The sequence below is a fragment of the Rhipicephalus microplus genome, chromosome 5 (assembly GCF_043290135.1).
Source record: "Rhipicephalus microplus isolate Deutch F79 chromosome 5, USDA_Rmic, whole genome shotgun sequence".
NCBI lineage: Eukaryota > Metazoa > Arthropoda > Arachnida > Ixodida > Ixodidae > Rhipicephalus > Rhipicephalus microplus.
In genome coordinates, this window is record NC_134704.1 from 7,113,394 (window position 1) to 7,139,499 (window position 26,106).

The 26,106-nt window shown below is 47.4% G+C and overlaps 1 protein-coding gene across 1 annotated transcript; it reads right to left on the reverse strand.

The window, feature by feature from the left end:
• On the reverse strand, positions 1–26,100 carry Chd64 (transgelin calponin-3). Its single transcript, XM_037426273.2, has 4 exons — positions 25,939–26,100; positions 3,415–3,551; positions 1,647–1,857; positions 1–640 (listed from the first exon to the last, which is right to left on the reverse strand). The coding sequence occupies exons 1-4, from the start codon at positions 25,990–25,992 to the stop codon at positions 470–472; spliced, it is 573 nt and encodes a 190-aa protein (XP_037282170.2). The 5' UTR covers positions 25,993–26,100; the 3' UTR covers positions 1–469.
• Positions 26,101–26,106: the final 6 nt, after the last annotated feature.

Sequence of the window (26,106 nt, forward strand, 5' to 3'; positions counted from 1 at the left end):
TTTAAAACTGTAGTACTTTATTCAATACAAAAATAACAGTTTAAAATGGTAACATTCTTTGCACAGGTAACAAAGGTTGCCCTTCAATAGGCATTGTTCTCTCTGACTAACGCATCAAAATTTGGCCCCCACATAGTACGTAACCTTTGACAAACGACCGGAGGCATGGAAAACATAGTGGCTTAACAATGAAGATGGCCAGCAACACTACTGTAAAGACTCTCTGGCACAATCGCACCATGCAATGTTACTTCTATTTAACTAGAAGCAAGTAGTCGCAGAGTAAAGAGGAAGCTGGTTTCTATAAGTACGCAGAGGAAGTTTGCAACTTGACTTAGAAGAGCCAACAAACTTGCTAGCCAATCTTGGAATGAACAAGAAGACATTCGTAACAGGGGAAGCATTTCAACTGAAATGCACTGAAGATTTGCCTTTGTTCCTATCAGGCATTTTGAGTGAACTCTCAACTTCACATGTGGCGGGTATTGCCAAAGTTGATGCCACTTTGTGTTGCACCCTTGTTGGATCCGTACTGGAGACTGATAACATTCTGGCCAGCCTTGAGCTGTTCCTCACTGAAGTTCCGAACATTTGCTTCGGCCTCTTTAGGTCCCATGCCTTTGACACCGAACTTAGGTGCCTGCAAACAAAAAAAGTTCCTTGGTTGAAATACTAGCTTTCCTGAACTCAAAGAAACATCAACACAGCCTCAGTAGTCCGAGCAAGGAGTGAAAATTCAGACATGGTAATAAACGAGCTGCGAAATTCGAAACTGTGATACACACTACGGATACCCAATTTTTATCCTTTGCATCCATCAGGATTTTTTACTTGTGGACAGTGTCGACTTATCACTTACCCGAGATGCCAACACTAAATTATCTGTCGCATATGCTCTTTCACACTGTCATGTTAGCAAGGTCATGCTGTGTATTGATCGGTGTATAGAAAACTGGAGGTAAAGAAAATTGCCAGGCCTGTGCGGACAGTCACAGTGACACCTGGCTTTTAAGCACTCTTGGGACAACTTACACAAGTTCACTACACCGTAAATCAATCTTTGTGAAGCAGGGAAGCACCTACTACACAATTGTTTGTTCTTCAGAGAAGCGTACCTCCTACACATATGCAAGGCATTACACGCACTTTGTTGATGCTGTGGCTAATAATAATGAAGCATTATGTCTGAGCCTTTGGTATCAAGTTGGAAACATTCAATGACCCACAATTTGCATTGTGTGATGCTAGTAATTATGATACTTTTTTGGAACGGTATATTACGATACTTTCTCGGACAAGAAGCCTGCGTAGGTACTGCTTGCAAACCATTTCCCGTGGCCCTGTGGTAGAATACTGGGCTGCCACACAGAGGGCCAGGGTTCAAATCCCATTCTCTTCGAGGTATATTTTATTTCATTTGTTTTTCCTTATTTCAGCCAATAGTGATTAAGGATAATAAAGTTGTTTACATCCATAGTGGTTACGGACACCAATGGTGGACAACAGCGGTACAAAAACAATAGCAATTGCTGTGACCTCATAACAACTTTTACTATAATATAAACGAGCCAAGGAAGGCTGATACCTTACACAGTAATGACTAACGATAAGTGTGAGAAACTAATAAGGCGAAGTGAGGAATTCACCTTTCTGGCCAGAGACTGGAGGCAGATGGAGACTGAGAGCAGGTTCTGCCTCTCCCACAGGTCGACAGTCTGGAAGGTCTCCTGGGCAGGGACACCCATTTGACGTGCATGCTCCAGAAACAGGTTGATGTTCTCCATGCACTTGAAAGCCATCTTGCTCTGGTTGATCTTTTTCTCCGGAATGCTAGCTGCCTTGATCGAGTTTACCAGGCTGCCAATATACAATCACTTGTCAACAGCAGCACAGGACGGTGAAGCTTCATTTACTCCTTTCTTACATTGTCGGCTTGAACCACAAGTACCATCATTATGCCTGTATTAATTTTTCAACAGAATCATCACAGAATGTGCACTACCTGCACATAATGTGACCCGTAACCAATATTCCTTAAAAGGGTGAGAGATGATACAATGGGGGCAAGGCAGGGACATTTCGCTACCCTGCACTAAGGGGACAAGAGTGTAGGATCATTAATTTTTCAACAGAATCATCACAGAATGTGCACTACCTGCACATAATGTGACCCGTAACCAATATTCCTTAAAAGGGTGAGAGATGATACAATGGGGGCAAGGCAGGGACATTTCGCTACCCTGCACTAAGGGGACAAGAGTGTAGGATCGAGCAGGCATAGAGTGAGAGTATTATAGCTTATCCTCGCAAAAAGAAAAGGAGATGACATTCGGTCTGTTCCGACGGGGTACCGTTGTTGAGGCATCCTGTTGCTAGCTGCAGCTTGTGTGCGCGGCAGTGAGAACAGCGACGAAGAAAAAATAAATACTTTCTTTGCTGCCACAGTTGTTGCAGGCAGCACAGTCTCGCATGATCTTTTTAAGAACTTTTCGACACATAAATGTTATAGCTCTACTTTTTAATTGTGTTTTCTTTAAATAATCTTTTTTTTTTAAGTTGCCTGTCCATGCTTTTGTTGATTATTAGTAGAGGGCTCGGTATTGGTCATCTGGCATCCTCTAACATGCCCGCTCAACATCAGCACTCAATATCGCACCCACCAGAACGCAGCAGTCATGCTTGGTACCAAAATATCAGTTGGGAGACAGAGACTGAAGACAACGAACTTGATTTTCATTACGTTATACCACGGCCAATCGATCTTTAAAAAAATTGATGCAGCTTATTGCGTCCTTTGGAAGTGGTGAGAGCTGCGTAGTTGAGCCTATTGCTGCTGTGGCTTCATAAGATGGGCTGCACCAAAATAGCCTAAAGAAAACTCGTCTGTGTTGTGGGTTTTCTTAAGGAGCCTAGGGTTCTTGACAAGGATTATTGTTTTTTTTCTAAAGAAATATACTCTTTTAGTGTGCAGGGAACGTTTCAGAAGGAAGATAGAGCAGAGAAACATAGGACTTCCCTGCGCACTAAGAAAGTATATTTCTTTCAAAAATGCAATACCAACCAGCCCAAGTAGCCACTATTTTGAAGTATTATTGGGGAACAAGTCATGCACACTGAACTGCAGGCATTATTTTATTTGGAAATGAAGGTCTCTTATTTCATCATAAACACATTTATCTCTTTCAGTGTCGCATCGAATTCATGGGTATGGACTATTCGTTCAATAAGTAATCTTTCATGTAAATCTACTCTACTTTCAGTTGTGGACTGTACGAGTAGAATAGCCGGGGACTTTAGACACAAACACACAAAGTGGTCCTTCGATGCATGTGCAGTGTTCGTCAAAAGCTCGGTACCAGCAATGCATTGTCAATCGCAGGTTAACCTCATAGGAAACATGAGATTGTTTCTTACTGGCAGAGAAGAACGCCATCCTTCAGCGTTTCATAGAAATTGTCCATGTCCCCGGAAGTGTTGATGTCCTGGCCAGTGACAACCTTAACCCAGGCAAGCAGTTGACTTGCCAGCTCTGGATCATACTTGGACTGGATCTGCATAATAACCACACAAGTGCGGTATATTGACACAGTATATGCAAGCACGAAACTGTTACTGGCAAAGCAGATTGGTTGGATATACTATGGTCACAATCATGCGGATGTTCGCAACGGCACACTACACTACAGTATGCACCCATCCATATAGATGCCACCATTTCCAGTCACTGTGCGAGATAAATCTTGGGCTGCGCTCTGCACATGCTGCCACAAGAAGACACCAGACTTGTGCACCGTATGCAGTGTGTCGCCATCTAAAAAGAGACCACTATTCGCACCGTGATACCATTGCCCAGATGCATTTTGCTGGTGTTCAAAACCAGTGCTCACCTTTAAAAGGCCAGGAAACAGGCCCTCAGCGTTCTTTTGTTTTTAGTTTATTTTTTTGTTTTTTTGTTTTTACACACCTAAAACAAGCTCGCCAATTCGTACAGTGAACGGCGGCCATCATTTTTTTATTACTACAGCACTGCGGGCCGTGCAGATCCTCCATTTCTAAAAAAGATTGCCGCGCCTCTTTTCTTCTGGCAAATCCCCATCGTAGGCGCAGTGACGTAAGCTTGCCCATGGGCAACTTGACGTGCCACTGAGCTCGTCGTTTCGTCATTTGCCCTACAAAATAGTGCTTTGGCCCTGAGGAGTGCAGTTTCAGCTGCGCAGCCTGCATTTTCATTTTCCTTTGCTGCCCTCTGCCCTTTTGTAGAGCTCAAAACTACCGGAAGAAGTGGTATTGCCAGAACGAAAGCTAGCTTCTTTCTGCTAGAAAAAGGCTCAAACCGGGCTTTCTCTGTGCGCTGCTATGATACATGCTCTTGTGGGGGTGCCCTGCTCGGTCGATGACTGCTCGCTGTTGACGTATAGCTGACATCGTGTCACGTCGAATGGGTGGAGTCACAACGACGCCCACCCAATAGCGGAGAAGGGTGTCCAGGCTTACGAGTTTTGAAACTAGCTGAAAGGAATGTTCTAACCCATGCAACTTCCTTATTATAGCACGTATTCGCAAAGTTCTTGTGGGAGCATGTTGACAGAACAAAAATGCGCACATTTCTCTTCATAACAATTTTCGGACCACAGAATTTTAACTGTATGGTGTATGGTGTTGAGCATTTGGAACATCACTACTGCAAATTAGAAATATCACCATCACTAGAAACCTCAAGAATAGTGTAAACAAACACGATGAAGGACTGAAGTCATGTTTTTCTATAGTAATTAGTTTGGGCATTAGCTACCGCAATAACGTGGTACTCTAAAAACAATAACTAAAGACCGCAATTTTTCAACTTTTCACTGTTTGTACGGATTGTGTACATTTTGCTCATGATCACTTGAAATCTGCCAAAAGCTAAAAGCATTTCAAACTTTAAATTGAAGAAACAAATATACACCAATGGAATTCACAGTTTCACGTCTGCCCTGGAAGGAGCCTGGCTATGGCAAACCATGCACTGCAGCATTTCTCGATTTAATGAGACCCATTCAAGTAAAGCATTAGCGCATCACACAGCAGCCCGTTTTCGCAACAAAGACCATCGAAATGCGCCACAGCCTCATTCGTCAAAGTGTTACCATGCCATCGCATGCGGTGGTGCTCAATGCAAGCTTAACACAAACAGTAGGTCTGACAATAAATCTCTAGGTGGCTGTCCTTCCAGCCAATTGATCCAAAAAACAAATCTTTGTCTATATTTCTTGCTTTCTTCTTCCTTTTAACATTTTATACATAGTTTGTATTGTGTTTCGCTAGCCACAGTGGTGTCTGCACTTATAACAAGAGCAAGAGGCCTTGTGTCAATCAGAGTGCTTGAAGAACAAGAAGACCTATTTGTGGCGTCACGCAAAAAAGTCACGCAAAACACAAGAAGAGGACTTGCTTAAACATCCACAGATTACATAAGTACTACCCCACAGGATACAAAGACATAAGTCCGTGGTGTGGAAGCACACCGACGCTCTGCCACAACACGTGTGAATGCATGGCACACGCTGAAGAGCATGAAGAGGATAACAGCATAGGGGCAACACTGTCCAGCCCTGCCCTTGGGGATCAACTGGGGCTGGTAAGGGGGGCTGAAAGAATGACGAGAGCCAGCGGTGCCTCGGAATATAGGGGCCAGACCCTGCCGGGTTGCCCTGTTTTACCAGCAACGCAGTTTTTTGCAAAAATAAGGTTTTCTTCTGCAATATCGTAATCAAGGCACTCGAAGAACAAGAAGACTTTTCTTTGGCACGAGCGCACGCTCAATATGCCTGCGTTGATATCACCAACTAGGCACTCGAAAAACAAGAGAAAGTAGACTTTTCCTTGGCACGATCATGCACTTAATAGGCCTAGATTATTATGACCATCTAGATGCTTGGAGCGCAATGAGGAGAAAGCAGAAACGTTATGATCAGGACACTCGGACAGGAGGAAAAAGACTTTTCTTTGGCATGAGCGCGCACTCTATAAGCCTGCGTTAATATCATCTAGCGCTCGAAGAACAATAGGAGGAACGCAGATGCATTATTATAATCATAGGGCATTCGAGAAGCAAGAGTAAGACCTCTTCAGCATGAGAGCACGGTCAATATGCCTGCATAGTATCACCATCAAGGCGCTCGAAAAACAATTAAAGGGACAGACATCAATGTCGGTCATCATCTAGGTGCTCTAAGAACAATAAAAGGAAAGCAGCCGCGTTAATATAATCATAGGGCGTTCGAGAAGCAAGAGAAGGAAGACCTCTTTTGCACAAGAGCACGCTCAAATGCCTGTATTAGCATTACCATAAAGGGGCTCAAAAAACAACTGGAAAATACATCAATGTCGATCATCATCTAGGTGCTCTAAGAACAATTAGGAGGAAAGCAGACATGTTAATATAACCATACGGCATATAGGAAGCAAGAGGAGGAAAATCTCTTCGGCACGAGAGCAAGCTCAATATGCCTGCATTAGTATATCACTATCGATAAAGTTGCTTCAGAAGCAAGGGAAGAAGACCTCAATGTGGATCATTATCTAGGCGCTCTAATAACAATAAGAGGAAAGCAGACATGTTAAATGAGCCCTGAAACACTTTTTCAAGTAACCATGGAATGGATTCACTGAAAGAGCTTATTGTCTCATGAATTCAACGCCGCAAAAACTTTAAGAATCCGTCCAGTGCCAGTGGAGTTACAAAGGATTGTCCCACGCTGCAATTGCATTCTCTCTTCTCTCGTCTCGATGAAAGCACTGGAAGCTAAGCAGGGAGTGAGGGCAGGGCCACAGAAAAACGTGACACACACCTTGCAACCTTGAGAACTTTTTTTTCTTTCTTTGAATGCGCACCTTTTTTAGTGTGATCGCACACGCACGCGTGGACAAGTAGCGGCCTCCCCCGACCACCTCTGTAACGAGTGAGCGCACCGTGTTCAAATCGGCCAATGGCTGATAGATGGGTCATTCACATGTGATTTTTGGGCAGAAAACGTTATTTGTCGAGAAAAGAGAAGGCAATTTTTAGCTGACTGATATTTTATTGTGAATTCCTGGTCGCAAGCTGTGCTATAATATTTGGCTCGCATGTTGTCGGGAGCCTTTACTACCAATAGGCAGCCATACAGCACGACATATACTGTTTTTTCTTCCAATGATGGGTGTCACGCAGCGCCATGCGTGGCGCTGAATGTGCCGTCGGCCACGCACTCGTGTGTTCACCGCAACAGTGCTCACCGCTGCATGCACATCGTGCACCTTCCATTTGGTCTCAAACCGTGCAACCAAGTATACATCGCGTGTAGGTATCTCGGTTCCCAGGACTAAGCTCTTCTCGGAGCAGATCACGGTAACAACAAAGAGTCACACCGAATTGAAAAGAAGTCAAGTTGCTGGCGATAACTGCCTCATGTTCATCTGGACTTCGAGAATTAACTGCAACTTTTTCAACTGAATTTGAGAGAATTCACTGAGGAGCCAGTTTCCATGAGTGCAGGGGCGTAGCCAGAAAATTATTGCGGGGAGAGGGGGGGGGGAACACAGGCATTAGCTTTCCTCTGTACGTGACTATCGGCAATAGTTTGAGCAGATTGTGTACATGTATATCAAAGTCATGAGGTCCCCCCCCCCCTCCCCATGCACATGCTTGTGAGGAAAGTGAATGTAAAGTAATCGCAGCAAAACACAGTCGACGAGTATACAGCGACCGCATGGAGCAACGGCCTCTCATCCCACCGTATAATAAACGGGTCTTTGAAAACACACCATTGTGATGACCCACCCGATCGGAGAAGATTAATCTCTGTTAAGCGTAGATGGCGTAGTCCTTGTCAGGGCGAAGTGTGTTTCACAAGTTCCACCCACCTGCTTCTCGAACCCTCTCCCTCACTCTTCCCCATGTAAAAAAAGCTTTCCCATTCTATTCATACTTAATAAGCAAACCCAGCATTATCCCAGTGAACATCATACACATCTTGTGTATGATCCCCAGCATCATACAGCATCATACACGTCTTGTGCGCTTCAAAGAGACCGGAAAAGCTAGCGCGCGCGCGCGTGCGTGCGTGTGTGTGTGTGTGTGCGCGCGTGTGTGCGTGCGTGCGCGCGCGCGCGCGCGTGTGCGTGTGTGTGTGTGTGTGTGCGTGTGCGTGTGTGTGTGTGTGTGTGTGCGCGCGCGCGCTTTATCGCTGTCGGGAGGAACTGTGTTATGTACAATGATGTCAGTGAGCAGCTTTATCCTTCAATTATAACTGCAGATGCGGTCTCGTCAAGTTATAATCTTATACAAAAAAAAATTCCCTGTACATTGTTTGCCAGAGAGGAAACTTGCTTTTTGGCCAAGCATTTACTATTTATTAAATTATATTATTATTACTTTTATTATTTATTTGTTTACCTATTTCTTTATTTATTACAGAAGTGAGTAGTCGCACTATTTGACTGTTGAAGATTTGATATCTGCACACTCCTAATTCATGACATCGCTTCCCGAATCACGTCGCAAACTAGTGCGATAATGATACGTACATCTACGATTGCGTGATGAATTCATTCACGACAGGAGGCCGAGAAACGCATAAATGAAAATCCTAGATTGATTCCTTCATTCACGCATCGTTAATTCATTGGCCTACTGGTATGATAAAATCGCCAATGCATGGCGACAAAAACTACAAATATACGAGGTGGTTTTCCTGTTTTTTTACCTTTAAAAGATTATGATAAAAGGATTATCATAAAAATATATTTTTATCATAAAAAGTTATCAAAATATTTTATACGCCGTTAGCATTGACGTCACCATGACCGTCATCATTTAGGGTGTAGCGAGAGAGAGAGACGACGTCTGTTCTCGCGCAGCTCGAGCTAAGCAAGAGCTGCACGATAGGCGCGGTGGCTAAGAAATGATGATGATATCAGCTCGTTGAGCTGACACGCGAAGCGAGGAACGGTGACATCAGATTAGTGCCCCTCTGCGTTCCCCTTTGGCGCGGCTGTCAAGCGAACACAAGGAAGCCACTCTGTGTCCTCCCCTAGGCACATGTTCTAATGAGATATAACGTCAGGGCTGCCGCCATGCTGAGGTACCCGGCGCAGAAAAGCTGTCCGCACGTGAAAACTTCCATGCTGTCGGCGTTCCCTTGATCTTCACTTTCATGATGAGCCACAGAATCGTTTGCCAAACAGAGGCGCAACATGGCGAGACACGACGCAGCAGTTCCCCGATAACCGGATTGCAACGCAGGCATACTTACATGCCGGGGGCGAGGGAGAGACGCTCTCCCCGCCACACACTCGACTTCGCAGTTGTCGCGCCGTCGGAAAGGGGATCAGCAGCATTCTCGACTGCATTGCATCAGCGGCCTCGAGAGGGAGCCGCGCGTATGTAGACCATATATGGAAACGCGCCAGTCCGTGCGCCTGTACGATCAGGAACCGAGAAAACGTCTCGGAGGGGCCCAGACATAGGCAGGTACTCGAAGTGGAGGTCTGTTTACTCAGCCACAGCTGCTATTCACCAACACAGCGTGGCATTACCCTCTCCCCAAAGTATGTATGTATGTATGTATATATATATATATATATATATATATATATATATATATATATATATATGGCCCCGCAGATGCAGATGAAGGGTGTGCGGCGTGCCATCTCGGAGGCCGTGTTGAGCCCAAACCCACCAGCGTGCAATTTCAGAGGCAACGTTGAGCAATTAATTTTGGAGAGGTGGGGGCGGGGGGCGGCTGTTTTGAGTTGCTGCTGTCACAATAACCCCAATCGCGGCAGAAATACTCTGAATTTGAGCTCAGTGGCATATTTGTTTAAATGTGTTTTCTCATATTGTAACACATGCGAAGAACTTAACGAATTACATGTTACGTACACACACTTTGCTGCGCTAAGCTTTCGTTAGGGTTGAGTGGCTAATGCGAACACGAGTTAAAAGCCACTCCCCCCTTCCCCTCCCCTCAGGTCAGCCACTGCGATATGTGAACAGGTATTCGATAAAAGTTGATCGCAGCACCGCGTACTGTGTGAGCCGAATCAAGCGTCAACCTTCCCTGTGTTCTGGTGACTGGCAATTAACAAGACCTCCAGAAGGCGGAAACCCAAAAACCACTATTCGCCGTTGTGTTCATGCTAGCACCAGAGCCAACTCAAAGACGTCAAGCGCAGGTTTCATATTATACTCGATCTGCATGGCGAAGAAGCATGCGAGCGCCGAATGGTGGAGGTCAGACGAGAGAGTGAAATACCGGACACGCTGACCGGGTCAAGGCGGACCTCCGCGGCTGAGTGACTTGCTTCGTGAAACGACACTCCTATGTTCGCGGAGCATGCAGGCAACGTCAAGAATGCTGCAACCACAACTCGTGCCCTGCATCCGCCGAGCATGCGTCTTCGAACTTCGCCCTTGTCGTGCCCTTAATGCGCGTAAAGAGCATTAAAACAATAATCGGGGAAAAGGCCAGCGAGGTTGGTTTGCGAATGTCGTCTAAAATATTTGCTCGCGAAGCACACGCAGAAACGGTACTGAGCGACAATATCAGCACGAGCTTGAAAGTCGCTCGTGCTGTGAGGGATCACACGGTGGTCGACTCGACGGATACGTTGACAGGAAGCTTTTTCCGTCCTTGAGAAAGGGGTGGATCCGCCTGTCGACGGTACACATCCTTGATGGAAAAATGAGTCACCGCCCCTGTCGCAAGACCAAGCAGCCACCACTGCACTCGAGGCGCCGGCATATATATTTTTTTATTTATTTCTCTATGGCGCCGGTGCAGCATCCTCCTCTCGAGGAAACCCGATAGGCTCGACCTGAGGAACGCAAGAACGAACGCGCATCGCTGAACTGAAAAACCGTGGTCATGCTTCTCGACTGCGGACCCGCGGGATCAATCCTGTCCGCATTTCGATGGAGGTGAATGTGCATGTGTGCTTAGCTGCACGTCGATATTTCTGAAGCCCTCCACTGCATCTGAAAAAAGTTTTGTAGCACGTGGCGAAATACGGGAACAGGAAGGGATAGACGCAGATGGTGCGCTTCAAACAACAACATGTTTATTTTCGAATCTGAAATCGCTTTTAAGCCATAATCCTCAGGTGGACAAATCAGTAAGTGGGATCACTGAAATAAATGCGGCCCACCATCTCCCTGAAAGAAAACGTAACAGATAAAACCAAGTATCATCGTGTACAGCGGAAACCAAGCTCCTCGGGTGACAATGAAATCGAAGGCTTGCTGATAAAACAGCCCGAAGAGCGCCAATGACTTCGGCTTCCAAGATCAAACGAGTAAACTCATCTTTATGCCGACCAACAATTTACTCCGGGACGAAGGCGGGCAACCACATGCATGAACGTGAAGAGCGAGAAAACCTTTCGGCGGGATTATTCGACTTCGCTCATTCACACGCCTTACTGGTTTGGCAGTGGCTATGGTGGCGGGGCCTGTCAACTGAGTACTGTCGTTAGAAAGAGGGGGCTCATCAGCGCAATACTATCGTTAGAGTAAGGGGGCCCGTCAGTGCAGTGTAATCGTGACTACAGTGACGGGGACCGTCCACTCCTACTATCGTGTGAGTGAGGGACCCGTCAGTGCATTGTAATCGTGACTACAGTGACGGGGCCCGTCCACTCAGTACTATCGTGTGAGTGGGGGGCCCGTCAGTGCAGTGTAATCGTGACTACAGTGACGGGCCTCGTCAGCGCAGTACTATCGTTTGAGTGAGGGGGCCCGTCAGGCTCGTTCTTACAGCCGTCAAACGACCCGTCCCATCACTGTGGCGTCACCGGTTTTTGTCAGGGGAGAGGATTTCTGACCCCCTTTTTCTTCAAAAACGGGGTGACGGTAACGTAGAGCGATGCTACATAAGGCCTCGTTCTCACAGCCGTCAAACGACCCGTCGCGTTATGTGACGTCAAAAAACAGAATACGCGACGGAGCTGTGTACGATCAGACGATGGCGGTTGCAAGACCGACAGCAGCACATTTTTGTACACGATAATTCTTTCTCCGTGACAATGCGAACACCCATTCATTCTATCCCCGCGTTCGTTTGTGCTCTGCGCATTTTCTTCTGTTCCTGAGGTGCACCGAGGGGGAACAGGCCCTGGTATAATGAAGAGTGGGGCTCGGTCCCCGCGCCGTAGAGCGATGGCCTCTGCCTTGTTCCGCCAGTCAACTCGGTCCTCTGCTTGTTGCTGCCACTTTATCCCCGCAAACTTCCTCATCTCATACGCCCTTTTTAACTATCTGCATCCCCCTAACCTGCTTGCCTTCTCTGGAAATCCAGTCTGTTATTCTTAATGAACAGCGGTTATCCTGCCCACGCGCTACATACCCGGCTCATGTCCATTTCTTCTTCTTGATTTCAACTATGATATCCTAAAGCCCGGTTTGTTCCCTGATCCACACTGCCCTCTTATTGTGTCTTAAGGTTACACATATCATTTTACTTTACACCGCTCGCTGCGCCGTCCTCAATTTAAGCTGGACCCCCTTTGTAAGCATCCAGGTTTCTGCTCCGAAGGTAAGTACTGGCAAGATGCAGCTGTTATATACTTTCATCTTGAGGGATAGCGTCAATCTACCAGTCACGATTTGAGACTGCTTGCCGAATGTGCTCCACCCCATTCTTATTATTCCAGTTACTTCAACATCGCGGTGACGTAGTCTTTTACAACTTCAAGTGCACTATTGCCTATCTCGACGCGCTGTTCTCTTCCGAGGTTGTTGTACATTACTTTCGTTTTCTGCAGATTAATTTAAAGACCCACCTTTCTGCTCTCCTTGTCTAATTCAGTAGTCGCGAGTTGCGATTCGCCCCCTGAGCCATGCATGTCATCGGCGAAGCGCAGGTTGTGCTCACATGGGTACCCCTTTTGTTTAATCGGTTATTCATTCGTAATAAGTTGCAGGAATTGAAACAAATTACAGGCCCATCAGACATTATTAGAAGCTCACTTTGCTGCACTAAGCTTTTGTTAGGACAGTGCGAACACGAGTTCGAGGCTCTGAAGTGAAGGCTGACACAGGCTTAGGAGGAGCGCATATGACGGTTTTGTTATTACTCGGCGATGCAGTAGCAGCGCACCACGATTCACTCAGATGTTAAGCTTACATGCGCACATTGATTCGATCCGCGTAAACTCGCTATACCCGCGATTTAAAGATGAATGCATCATCTCCAAGGGGCTCGCGAATATTGGAAAATTTTCGAATTACGAATCGCACAGTCGACGATCCTTTTGGAATATCAGCACTGACGAGAAAACAATAAGTTGGAACTGCAAGAAATCTTTTTCCTCGTTTTCATGCGAGCTGACACCTCAGTTCAACGATTCTGGCACTTCTTGAATTCTTAGTTATACATGGTTTCCACACCATCACCAAGATGCCCATGGAACAAAAGGAAGAAGACGATAGCTCGGCCCCCTGAAGTGATCCGCTGCACTTCGAAGCATTATTAGCTGAAGCCCGTTCAAGCTCTATAGCTGTCGAGTGGGAGCGACGACGCGTTGCACAGCAGGAGCTCTAATCTAGCAGCCACAGTCCGCGTGGCTGCTCTGCGAAACACTCTCACCAACCGATGTCTGATAAGGGACGGAGAGCGTGCATGCTAGAACGGGAGATAAGCGCCGATAAGTGACCATCGCGAGCCACTTATCCGTAGCCGTAAACCTATCTCGAGAAGCGGCACCGAGCGCGCAATTATCCAGTTCCGATGTTCGTTGACGCAACAAAGATTAAAATCGGCCCTAACAAATTGACAGTCTGACTCGCGCAAATATCCTAGCTATAATAATTATAACGTCTGCGGTCTGACGTCCCAAAATAAAGATATGTGAGAGTATTGCGCACTTGCGATAATATTAGTGAAAACAGACAATGATGCCGAGAAAGGTATAAAGGGTGCGATTAGTAGTAATTGCAAGGTAAATGTGAAGAAAGAAAATAAAATGAACGGAGACGCCGCCGGCAGGGACTAAACGTGCGAGCTGGATGGATGTAAAAAACTTTACGTACAGTACAAGGTGTTGCCTCGCACGTAGGCCAAGCCTCCTGTAGCCCTGTCGTGGGCGTACTGGCCAGCCACGATTTGAGTGATACGGTCGTGACACTTTATCATCCCTGCAAACCGTTCCCGGGAAATGGCAGGGCCAAGTGGCCCACACTCTTAGAGCATACGCTCAAGCATGCATACTTCTTTCTCTCTTGCAAACAGCATCCCTATATTTGATGTCATACCATTCTTTTGTCAGTGACGGTGAGTAATAAGACTGCCTGTGATCGTTTAAGCGTGATCATTTGTGCTCTGTTTAGTCTAATGTGAGGGGGTGCACACTCTCTCCTTCACAGGCTTGGTAATTTCATTATATGCCATGAATAGATAATCCAATCCCATTGTAGGCCCTCTAATCCAGCTACTACCACCACTACGAACTTAGTTCGGTCCTTATATGTGACTGTGTCGAAAAAGCAAGCCCCCTTTATCCAATTTCGTCACTAAACCCTTAGCCCGACCTACCGTCCCGTTCACGTTGAAAGTTTGGTACATATTTCTTGGCTTTCGGCAAAACTCTGTTCTGGTCGATGACAGGGTTGATCATGATTCTATTGAAGATCGATGTCCCCGTGCTATCCGATGCTCTACCAAGTGAGCTCCCACAGCGGCCATCTTTTTGTCCACATTATGCATGAGTATATATGTACATTTATGTGCCAGCGGCAAGTTGTCTTTTCGTCCACATTTCCAGTACGATTACTTCTAATAACATTCCTTTTACTTACCTTGGCAACACTGTGTGTGTGCTAACTCTCAATAATGTTAATTTTGATGTATCAAGTGTGAAAACTATGTCGAGCTTTGTACAGTTCGTATGTACGTTCGCTTAGATCGAATACGGCTAAAGAACAGCGGTCAGGATTTCGTGAGTGAATGTAGGCCTTGCTGCACGAGCAGGCGGGCTTGGCCATGGCAGCGCCAGCAAGCGTTGGAATGAAGCCACAGCTGCGCGTGAAGGCGCGGTCCTGCAGCTGTGATGTGGGGGCACGTCGACGCCTTTCTATACGTGCGGAAAAAAAGGAGGGACCCTGCTCGCAAGGCAAGTTTCTCGGGGCAGAATTATCTGAATACGGAATTACGCTCCGCAGCTTCAGCTGATTGAACGTTCAGATTTGACGTTTCGTCTGCGTGCGCGACCAACAAAAAAAAAAAACGCGCAGAAAGAACAGACGCGCTTTCTCTCGTGTTCACATCTCGACATGTGAACGAGGCCACGTAACGATCTGCCCAGCGCACTTGCGACCACATATGTCTCCCGAGCAAAACCACAAGATTTAGAAGCTTTTCTAAACACTCTTTGGGCAAGTGCTAGAAGCACACTTGCTGGCTACGCACTACGCCATGAATAATCGTAGTATCTGTGTAGTAGGCCGGAATTCACTATGCTATCCTTCGTCATTCTTCAGAGAAGCGTGGTATCCACTGAACACTTGCCACGAAATTTGTTCGAATATAGTGTTTCATGCAGTGGCTGACGACGCACAAGCTTTTCCAATGGGTTGGAACATTAGGCGACCCACTCGTTACGCAATTAGCATTGTGTGACACCTAATCGTTCCTTTTATGCTCTAAAACACAATATTTCTTATATTAACGCGATTCTTTTCCCAATATCAAGCTTGCCCAAGGCAAGTTTGTGTGAGAGTCACAAGCCCGCTCGCTTGCGCGCCGCCTCCAAGCACCGTAGAATACTGGGCTGGCACGCAGTGGACCCTGGTTCGAATCTTACTATGTCCATTGTGTTCTTTATTTGAGCTTTTTTACCTTATTTCGTGCAATAGCGGTTACGGTTACTACGGCGCCGCGCGTGGCCCGTGTTGTGATCTTGTAACAGCTTTCGCTGTAAACGCGTATCAGCGCCACTTGAGTCACCTGCCTTTGCAGGCATTACCGGACACAGGTGAAGGGGTTTCACCAAGCCTGTACCGCACCCCGTGGGACGTTTCGGACGATAGGGGCGGCCTGCGAAACCTGGTGTCGTTAAAGTCGTCTTGTCCTTACATTTCCACTATTGGACCCACTGTTTTCTTTCGAACTCGACCGACTGGCGAGAAGAATTTCCCCAACGGAGCACCCTGCGCACCTATGTGACGTTTCAAAGGGCACATCTCAATAGGCACCCATCAAGTGCTCGCACCAGTTGCACGTCATGTCCCGCTTCAGGTTGACCTGGAATGACGGCTAAGACAGCATATATATACCGACAACAACCCACCTAAATGATAGATGTCCGTGCCACGGCCGTGACTGTGCGATGTCAGTGCAGGTTAGATATTAGTCCGGAGCCCTCCACCACGGCACCTCTCAATCATATCGTAGTTTTGGGACGAGATATTAAACAACATTTCGTGGGGCGCCGCCCTTTTCAGTGAGTCATGCATGGTTACGAGCCGGTCACAAAAAGACAGACCAACGGCTTCAGGAGCTTCGCCCCCAAGATCAGAAGAATTCCGTAGCACCGGCGATTCGAACTAGCTCCACAGCGCGCCGCCACGATTGCACCGCCGTCATAACGGCAAGCTTTTAAGTTTTACATTCACCGCTGGCTGTGCGCAGACCTAGGAGCTTCAGCGTGCTATTACAGGACGTTCCTACACTTTTTATTCTAATGCGGCACGCTTGCGTCAAAAAAAAAAAAAAGTTTTTTTCAAGTATCTTTCGCGGGTGTTCGCCATGTCATGAGCTACTACAGCGTCAACCTCATTGTCTCGAGTTAAGCTTCACCAATGTAAATACTATACTTCGTAACCAACGAGCTTAAAGGGACCGACAGCTTCCCAGAACATGAAATGAGATGGCTGCACGGATGGCAAGATTGTCCCTAATAGTGACTCAAACCAACCCCTTTTTCCCGTGAGAGGAGGAATAAACTTTATTATCAAAAACCAGCAGGTTTAAGTGACCGGGCTTAGGCCTCCCATGAGAGGACGTGGAGTTTTAATTTTATGTCTTCGTTGAAAATCGTGAAAATAGCCTGTAGCGCCACCTGCTGGTAAAAACTTCTATTATCCGAGGCTGTCCTGTCACGTGACCGTAAACTAATTTACGCGGTCGACGATTTTTCTGTTAGTATTGCTCAATCAAAGTAAAAGATATCGTTTCACAAAAAATATACACATAAGCCGGCGTTAGAAGCACGCAATTAAAGTGCCTTCGCATGACGTAATGCTCGTCAGCGCATCTTGAATAACTTTTTTTGTGCTCTGATGAAACCGTGAACGCAGTTTCCGGGTCGCTAAGAGTTTTCAGCGACGTGGTTTTCCTATTTACAATTTGTCTCGGAAATGACTGCACGGCCGCGCATTTGGGCAATGGCGTTTTCGGTGGCTGCAACAACGCCGGGCGCACGCAACGAGGCACAAATACAGAGATGCTGTATAAAGCCACATCGTCTCATTGCAACGGCTTGTTATTTTCAAGAATAGTTGTAAAGCTGAGAATAGGTGCGGTTAAGCATAGTTGCAGGAACTCCTGCGAAAGCAGAACGACGACAGCGCGCACAAGTCTCCAGAAAGGCTACCGGCATCGCTATCGATTCTAAGCGTTGCTATACAAAAGGACACGTCCGTGTTCAGAACCTTTCAGATCGAAAGATATTGCTTGTAAAATAACTAAGTGCTTTTGGGATAAACAATGGCAGCTACGAACACTACGAAGGGCAACCTTTCTGTCGCGCCGGAAAAAACTGGGTCGAAGAAAATCAGTTGTCAATCTCTAAGAGATTTTTTTTTTTCAAGTCTGCACGAAATGGTCACTGCGGCTCCGTGACTATGTACAGCCGTCAGCACATTTAACTCGAACGCTCCGACGTGTGGCCTCGGCTGGATGCATTGATATGGCTGTACCCTTTACATCGGGCGGCGGCTACCGTCGCCTAGCCGTAATACTTAGTGAACCAACAACTAGATTTATCTTTTTTTTTAATAAAGAAGTTAAAGACTGGTACTTTGAAGTGAAGAATTTAATTTTCGCTCGTGCCTTGATTTTAGCCACCGATCAGATAACCTCCTTCTGATTACTTCTATCAGCGTAAAGTCTATTTTGCCCTTGCTGTCCTTAAACTCCAGTGCTTTGAAAAACTCTGTGTCGTCATCCTGAACTATTGGCGGAAGCCCTTTACAGAGCATTATCAAGTTTTCGACAGTTTCCTCCTCCTCTCCGCATGCACTGCATACCGTGTCTACCCCTTCGTACTTGGCCCGAGTCTTGTTTCGCAATACTCCCGTCCTTGCCTCAAACAGTAGAGAACTACCCCGAGTATTATCATAGATCCTTTCCTTGGCAATTTCCTGCTTAAAAGTTCGATAGATCTCTAGTGCGGACTTCCTAATCATGCCCATTTTCCACATGTGGATCTCCATTTCGTTCACCTTGTTCTTAACCAATAGTTCTTTTTGGTTTGGCCACCTGCTGTTTTCTAAGTATTTACCAGTCAACTTCCTGGTTCGCTTCCTCCATTTTGTATCGACATTCTTCATGTACAAGTAGCTGAAAACCTTCCTAGCCCAACGCTCTTCCCCCATTTCTCTCAATCGCTTCTCAAATTTTATCTTGCTGCTAGCTTCCCTGCCCTCAAATGATGTCCATCCCATATCATCTTGTACTCCCCGATTTGGTGTATTCCCGTGAGCTCCTAAAGCAAGCCTACCTATTCCACGTTGCTTAATTTCTAACCTTGCTTGACAGGCTTGTACTAAGATCAGCGCCACCAAGCATTGAAAATGATATGCTTGCTGCAGTCAAGGATAGATGTTGCGCGCGTTGGTTTCGCTAATAAACATCTGTTTTCAGTGTATACCTGACCGGCGGGGCAAATGCGTTCACTTCGCATCCCGTTTTCGCCACGTTTCGCATCGTGGCTATAGACGTTATCGCGCGCGCCTACGGCGTTCGTTGTCGTACCCTTATCTCGACAATGAACCATTGCGTGCGATAGCTTACGCCCCTTCCGTGTTTGAATTCGCGGCTGCAGCTCAAAAGGAATCACGTGTACAACAAAAAACAGACAAACGATTTTCATGGCGTTTGTAGAAGTTGCACAATTAATCTGAAACGCAGTGGCGTCGTTCATGTTCTGATTCACCAATTTTCAGGGAGAGTGAATGGAACTGTTCTCGCAATTTAGAGTGTGCTTTCCTGCTCGGTTCGCGCTGCACGGGAGATGTGGTCTTGGAGCGCAACATTTGGTTTAGCGTTCCAGAACCACGATTTGATTATTAGATGACAGTTTAGGATTTTATGCGATAACTACGTAAAAAGATTGCTTTGTTTGCGTTGTATTCATGTGTCTTGCTGAGAACACGCACAGAAATTGCGCCCCAATAGACGACATCTTCCTTAAAGCACGAACTGAACAGAAAGGGACACTACATTGCTAAAACAGTTCGATTGACGCTGTTTGAAAATTATTGAATCAGAACATGAACAACGCCACCAAATTTGATATTAGTTTATTGTGAAGCTTGTACGAACGCCATGAACAAGCGTTTGGTATGCTTTTTATACGTGTGATTGCTTGCTGTGAATTTAAACTCGTAAGATACGTGAGCTGTCGCACGCAATGGTTCATTGTCGAGATAAGCGTACAACAACGAACTCCATGGGCGCGCGTGATAACTTAACCACGAGCGAAACGTGGCGAAAACAGGATGCAAAGTGAGTGCATTTCACCCACCGGTTACGCAGACTAGAAACAGAAATTTACTAGTGAAACCAACGCGCAACATCTATCGTTAACTGCAGCAGGCATATCATGTTCAACGCTTGGTGGCGCTGACCTCAGTTTAAGCGAGCCGAGGCCACGCATCGAAGCGTTCGAGTTAAAGGTGCTGACGGCTTTGCCGCGTATTCAAGACGCGAGCCGTATACACCCCGAACATGTTTATTCTACTGCTCTCGCTGAACTTCCTTTTTCTCTACGTCACCTCCTCTACGCCACCCGTCCGCTATCATCGGCAACATATTCCCAAGGAGCCACGACGATTGGCATTGGTTCTTCACTTGCACAAATGATCTACACTTTCGGAACAAGTCATTTTGTTTTGTCTATCCAAGCCCTGTCGCAGAGTACAGATGCGCGCAGCTATGGTAGGTCTCGACATGCATTGCATGTATAGTCACACAGGCACACACGAGCAGAAGTGCTAAGGTGTAAGCGGTTACAGTTATTCAATGCTACTGTCAAGGTGCCTGTCGACGTTCAGACTCGCGCCTAAGTGACCGTCTCAATGCACTTTGGCCGATCGGGTGTCGCGTAAAAGGACCCGAGCCCTAGACCAAGACGACCATTGTTTTATATCTGACCGCCCGTACTCACTCCTTCCTTATCCTCCGTTCTCCTGCTTGTTGCCGCGCGGCCGTAATCGTCCACAACATACTCCCAAGGCATTTGATTCTCCCTGACTTGACCTCAGAATGTGCAACTTGAACGGGTCGTTTTATGGTGTGTCCCGATGCTAGTCGCACGGTGCAGATGCGCGCGATGTCATCCCTTCCCGGGTGCACTACCAGAACCTTGCCCAGCGTCCATACATAGCAGCGGACGTGTGCCTTCGTCATGCACAAACACCACGTCGCCTTCGCGTGGCCGAGGTAATTTGCGATGAGGCGCGTTGTGCGCGAATCCAAGTAGAAGAAGGTAGGACCGCTTCCATAGCTCTATTGTAAGACGCTCACGATAGCGCGCGCGACAGAGCAGGCCCTCTCTCGTCGATGACATGCCATCACTTCTTGTGAAAAGCACATGAGGCGTCTCCCGAGCAAGAAGTGTGACGGAGTCAGCGGTTGCAGTTGATCAGGACTGCTATTAAAATAAGAGGTATGTTGTTTATTTCCGCCTCCACTTCGCATAACACCGTATTGAGGGACCGGGCGTCGAGACCGTTTCAATGCGTTCTTTGTCGATATGATAAGGCGCTCCCACCAGCCTTGGCCGATCGCATGACGATCTAACCTAGCTCCCCACCAAGGAGATCCATCACCCACAAACTTCCACTTGACAACTGGCTGACATGTGAAGACGATGAGTAGCTGCACAACCTCAGCGTCGAGCTTTGTGCTCTTGAGCTGGACATCATTCTGGCATGGATGACCTAGTGCGCGCACTGGAGCCTCAAACACAGCACGAGGCCTCGTGGTGGCATCACGGTAGATTACTGCGTGATAGGACACAGGGTATTCATTTTCTCCCGTCAGTAGTCCTTCAACAGGCTCTGCATGCTCCTGGTTGACATACCCTTTAACTGCCGTGTCCTACTGCTCCAGGAGTCCGTATTTTTCGAAACTGCTTGATTGAGCTTGCAGGTGGCCTTGAGCTATCCTTCGATTTTCACTGCCAGAAGGTATCCCTGTATCCTCTGACATCAGCGGTACCTGATAGCGTCCGTGATTCCCTCTTCAGATGACTCAAGTTTAAGTCGACCCTTGTCCATTCCATCGATAGATGACTTGACTCCCTTAACTTCGAAACGCCGCATCACAGAAGCATCGCAGTCAGGCAGAGAAGTCATGCTGCACTGCAGGAATAGAGCGCGAGTAGGCAAACTTCCTGGTAATTCCATTGTTCACTGAATTGTCCATCCAAAATTGGTTTCGACAGCCTTCAGATCACCGGAAAAAACGATCTATCCTATTGGTTGCTATCTTCCAGTAGACGTCGGACACAAGTAACACGCTTATTTTCTGTGGGTGCCATGTTTCAGGATGAAAGCTGTCCGCGACGTCATAGTTCTCACGAAAAAGTTCCAGGACCGCAGTGCCCCGCGGCAGGCTCGTGACCGTATACACACTTCGGGTACATAACTCCAAGGCCTCCACGGTTACCGCTGCGTTGCTACGTTGGCCTCGGAGAGTCAAAGCTACCTTTCGAGTGCGCGTTACTTCGCGGGGCTTCGAGTGGCCGAACGTAACCAAAAAAGTTCTTCGTTTCCGATAACCGGGCATCTGAGGTCCTTTGAGACATCCGCTCGAATGAATGTGCACTGGCTATACCGCTGTCAAGAAGAATGCACGCTAGACGCTTTTCGGACCCGCGCTCAATCCAGACTCGTCCTGTTTGGAGAAAAACGGCGTTGATTCCGCCCAGGGCGCTTGGGGCCGATGCCACTGAAGGGGTGTTCGTGCCTCGCCCGGCGATGCCTGGCTCGTCCTGGTTCACTGTCGTCGCGTTTGTATGGGTTGGGGCTGCCGGCGTGAACAATTCACAGAGGATAGCACAACGCAGAAAGCTGCGCCAGAAGATTTTTTTTCATTCCATATACTATGGTATGATTAATATACAGAGAAACATGTACATAATGGCACCTCACTATAGGTAACATCGCATGGACCATGAGCGAAAAGTGCGTGAGGTTCTATGCCAGACAACTTTTTTAAGAAATCATTCTTTCCCGAAACTATCCAAGACTGGAATAAGCTAACCACCACTAACATCGTCAACGTAGTCTCAAATGAAATGTTTTTTTTTGCCCTGCTGATATGATTGTTTCCTTTATCTTTTTTGGGCGTAGTTTATCTATTATAGTTGTATCTTATTTATTGTATGTTTTTTTCCTCTCACGGTACGTAGAACAAAGTCGTGACAATATTTCAATATCAAATCACTTTTTACCTTTGTTGAAGTGACTTGATTGATTGACTGATATGTGGGGTTTAACGTCTCAAAACCACCATATATGATTATGAGAGAAGCCGTAGTGGAGGGCTTCGGAAATTCCGACCACCTGGGGTTTTTTAACGTGCACCCAAATCTGAGCACACGGGCCTACAGCATTTCTGCCTCCATCGGAAATGCTGTCGAAGTGACTTAACCTGGAAGTGTGCGTGTGTGTTTACATTTATATTGTATCGCTTTGAATTACGTATGTTGTCAATCTTCTGTAGCTATTGCTGTTATTGTTACGATTGTCCACGCCTTATGTATGACAAATATTGAACTGCAGTCCAGACTTGCTGTGAAACCCTTCTTCACTGTAATGCCTCTGGTGCTGTGGGTACCGAATAAATAATATTAATGATAGTGAGATGTCGTCGGTTGCACTTACTACAGATGGTGCTGCGCGCACGTCGGCGAAAACGCGCCATGTGGTTTTGCAAGCCGCAACGGTAGCAGCGAGCAACCGAGCCCGTTCTTCCTCAGCCGAGATTTGAACGTTGCAGTTCGCGATGGTGTGCTGACAACAGCTGCAGTACCTCTTCCGTAACTGCAACAGATTCGGTTTAAGTGAGGAAGCCGTATGTCCCATCGGTGCTAACGGAGGTTCGACATCTTTGGGTAGCAACCGCGAGAAACCAGACGCCGTTCGGCCTGGCCTCCCTTCTCGAACCTCAATCTGGGTGCATTTCTGCAGCCTGACCAGCTCTTTCTTCGGGGGTCGCCTGTGCGGCTTCTTTTGACTTCTGTCGGTAGAGGATCGCGAGGTCGTCAGGCAGACACCTCATTAGGACGCGGTTGAGGACCACGTTGTACTGGTCAGGTGAGACCCCCAAACGAGTCAGTGCCAAGACGCGAAATTGTACCTTGTCGTAGAGTATAGGCGAAGTTTGTCGACATTTTTCGAAGACTTGACTGGTGATAAAGCGAGCAGACGGTCGACGTGCTCGTTGATGAGCAAGTCGCATCGACCAAATCACTCTGTCAAAGTCCTGACGGCGATCGCATAATTGTCATCCGTGAGTTGAATGCCTTCGGTGGCTCTTTTCGCGGAGCCACTCAAATAATAGATCAGGTACTTAAACTTCTCAATCTGAAGAGTCTTGATTACAGTGAATGGCAGCACTGAAGTGGTCTTAGAAGGACTGCCAATCGCGAAGTGCGCCGGAAAATGTAGGTATCTAGAGTTTCGCCAGGACCACTGTGCGATGATGCGGCGCGGTTTCTTGACTGGGTGCCATCTCTGTTACACGAAGCGCAGCTTCAATGACCTCGTTACGCGCTCAACTGCCGGCACCAGCGACGTCGGTAGCGTAGCCTCGGGCCTTTTTTAGGTTCTCGTCGCGATTGCTGTGTTGGCGTGTTCGCGAAGGAAAAGCACGCTCTAGACACGACATAGGACACCCTCCTGCCGTAACCTTCTACGGCCTCGAGCTCTTCGTAAGCATCATCGCCCGTGGCCTCGATCTCTTTGTTGAGGCTGGCGAGCTAGGCGTTCATCTGAGTCAGGTATGTGACGCGAGAATAAACTTGCGCGGCATCGGGAGCCGTGTCCTGAAGTTCGTCGGTCAGGAGCGTAATGGTTCGTGTGACTCCGGCCCTGACGACGCCACGCTTCTTGGGCAGCCACTCCAACGATGCCATTGAAGCTGGAAGTCTTGGAAGGGCGATGACCGGGGGATTTCGGCACCAGAAAGAACGTCGCGTATTCAAGACCTGAGCCCTACACCAAAAACATCCATGTTTATTCTACTGCTTTCGCCGAACTTCCTCCTCTTTTTCCTCTACGTCTCGTTCATGTTGCCACCCGTCCGCTATCATCGGCAACAGGCTGTGCTTCGGCGTTTCTTTGTTAACTGCGAAGAATGTTTTAGCCTAGTCGTGGCGCTTTCAATCCTGGCAGCCCGCAGGGTTCGCTCTGCCAGAGCCAGCCAGAACGCATTCGGTAACTTTACCCACCACGCGCGCACTTGGAAAACGGGAGTGTGTGAGGAGCGCGATTCGCAGATCTCCTCCTGTCGTGTGCACGTCATAAAATAATTTCCACCAGTTATGTGTGGCACATATTGTGCGTATATGGAAAGTGACACAGGTGACACATCAACCGAGATTCTTGAATTATTAACAGCGCCAAGGAGCGCGTGCCCCAGTAAGCCCAGTGCCGGCCTCGGCAGCGTGGTCTACGGGCGAAAGACTCGAGCCGGAACACCGCAGCGCCACGCCACTAACAGCAGTGCTGGTTACATCAACGCAGTAAATATTGCTCGTGTGCTCCGAGCGAATACGCTTACGACCACTGCTTTAATCGTAGTGCGCCTTCCACACCAGTACTCGGCGCGCCTGGTAAGCCCGTCGGTATGTGCACAGTCAATCAATTTGCAGACGCTTGGCTTTAAAAAATAATAAAACAGCATAGACTGGTATCCGCCGACTGCATCGCATGAAAACGATCCTAACAATGTGTGATGTATGGCGTTCTTTTGATTTTTAATCGCTATTTTGTCAGTTTCAGCGGCTGGATCGTGTCGCGCCGGGCCGCTTATCATTTCGCCAGAGCCAGGGTCGGCAGTAACAATGCCGGCTGCCGCGGCACTGTACACTGCTGAGGCAGAAATGCAGGAAGTTTGGTCAAGTGACAGCAGAAGTGGATTTAGATACCGATATTTGGGCAAGTTTGCACAGACTCATGTTTGCATTTAAGAACACGAAACAGACAAGATACAAGAGAGGTGGCACATGAAAGCGCTCGTTTGTGTAATCTGTGTTTTGTATATTCGTTCTTCATAAAACAGAGCGCACAAAAAAAAAAAAAAAAACACGGGACAGGAACAGACCTGGACAAGCGCCCATCACGTCTGTTCTTAAGTGCACTCTGTCTTACGAAGAACGATGAATAACAAACACGCCCACACCCTCTCCCGCTTGTCTGTTTTGCGCTCTCTAGTACTAACACCTAAGTAGAAAATCGAAGAACCTCAGTGCACTCTGCCTGCTGCAGGCAACAAAGTTTCTTGCTCTTTCGCCATAGTTTTTTCTCATTCATTTCCACTTGCCGGCGAAAGCCCAGCCGAGGCAATGAAAAGGTGGCTGCATGACCGGATTCACTGGCTTCCGTTACGCATATTGGATACCATGTTCGATACGCAGCGGTGCTGTCGAACCGCGATGAGGCATGTGCTGCTACTAGCTTACCTTGCTGTGAGCTTCAGCCGCGAGTCCCGATTTGGCAGCGCGGTGTTCCGCCATCCTGTCCTTTATTATGCCGAACGAAATCGCGCTTGAACGCTTCGCGACACACCTCCACCACAGCCTGCTCAAGCGAGCCACCGCCGGAACTAGTCGCGCCTGTGGCAGTCGCGC

Coding starts and splice junctions, on each gene's coding strand:
- Chd64 (XM_037426273.2), bottom strand. CDS start 25,992: ATGGCGGAACACCGCGCTGCCAAATCGGGACTCGCGGCTGAAGCTCAC. Junction 3,552..25,938: donor CGGCTGAAGCTCACAGCAAG/GTAAGCTAGTAG, acceptor GTTATTATGCAG/ATCCAGTCCAAGTATGATCC. Junction 1,858..3,414: donor GATGGCGTTCTTCTCTGCCA/GTAAGAAACAAT, acceptor GTATATTGGCAG/CCTGGTAAACTCGATCAAGG.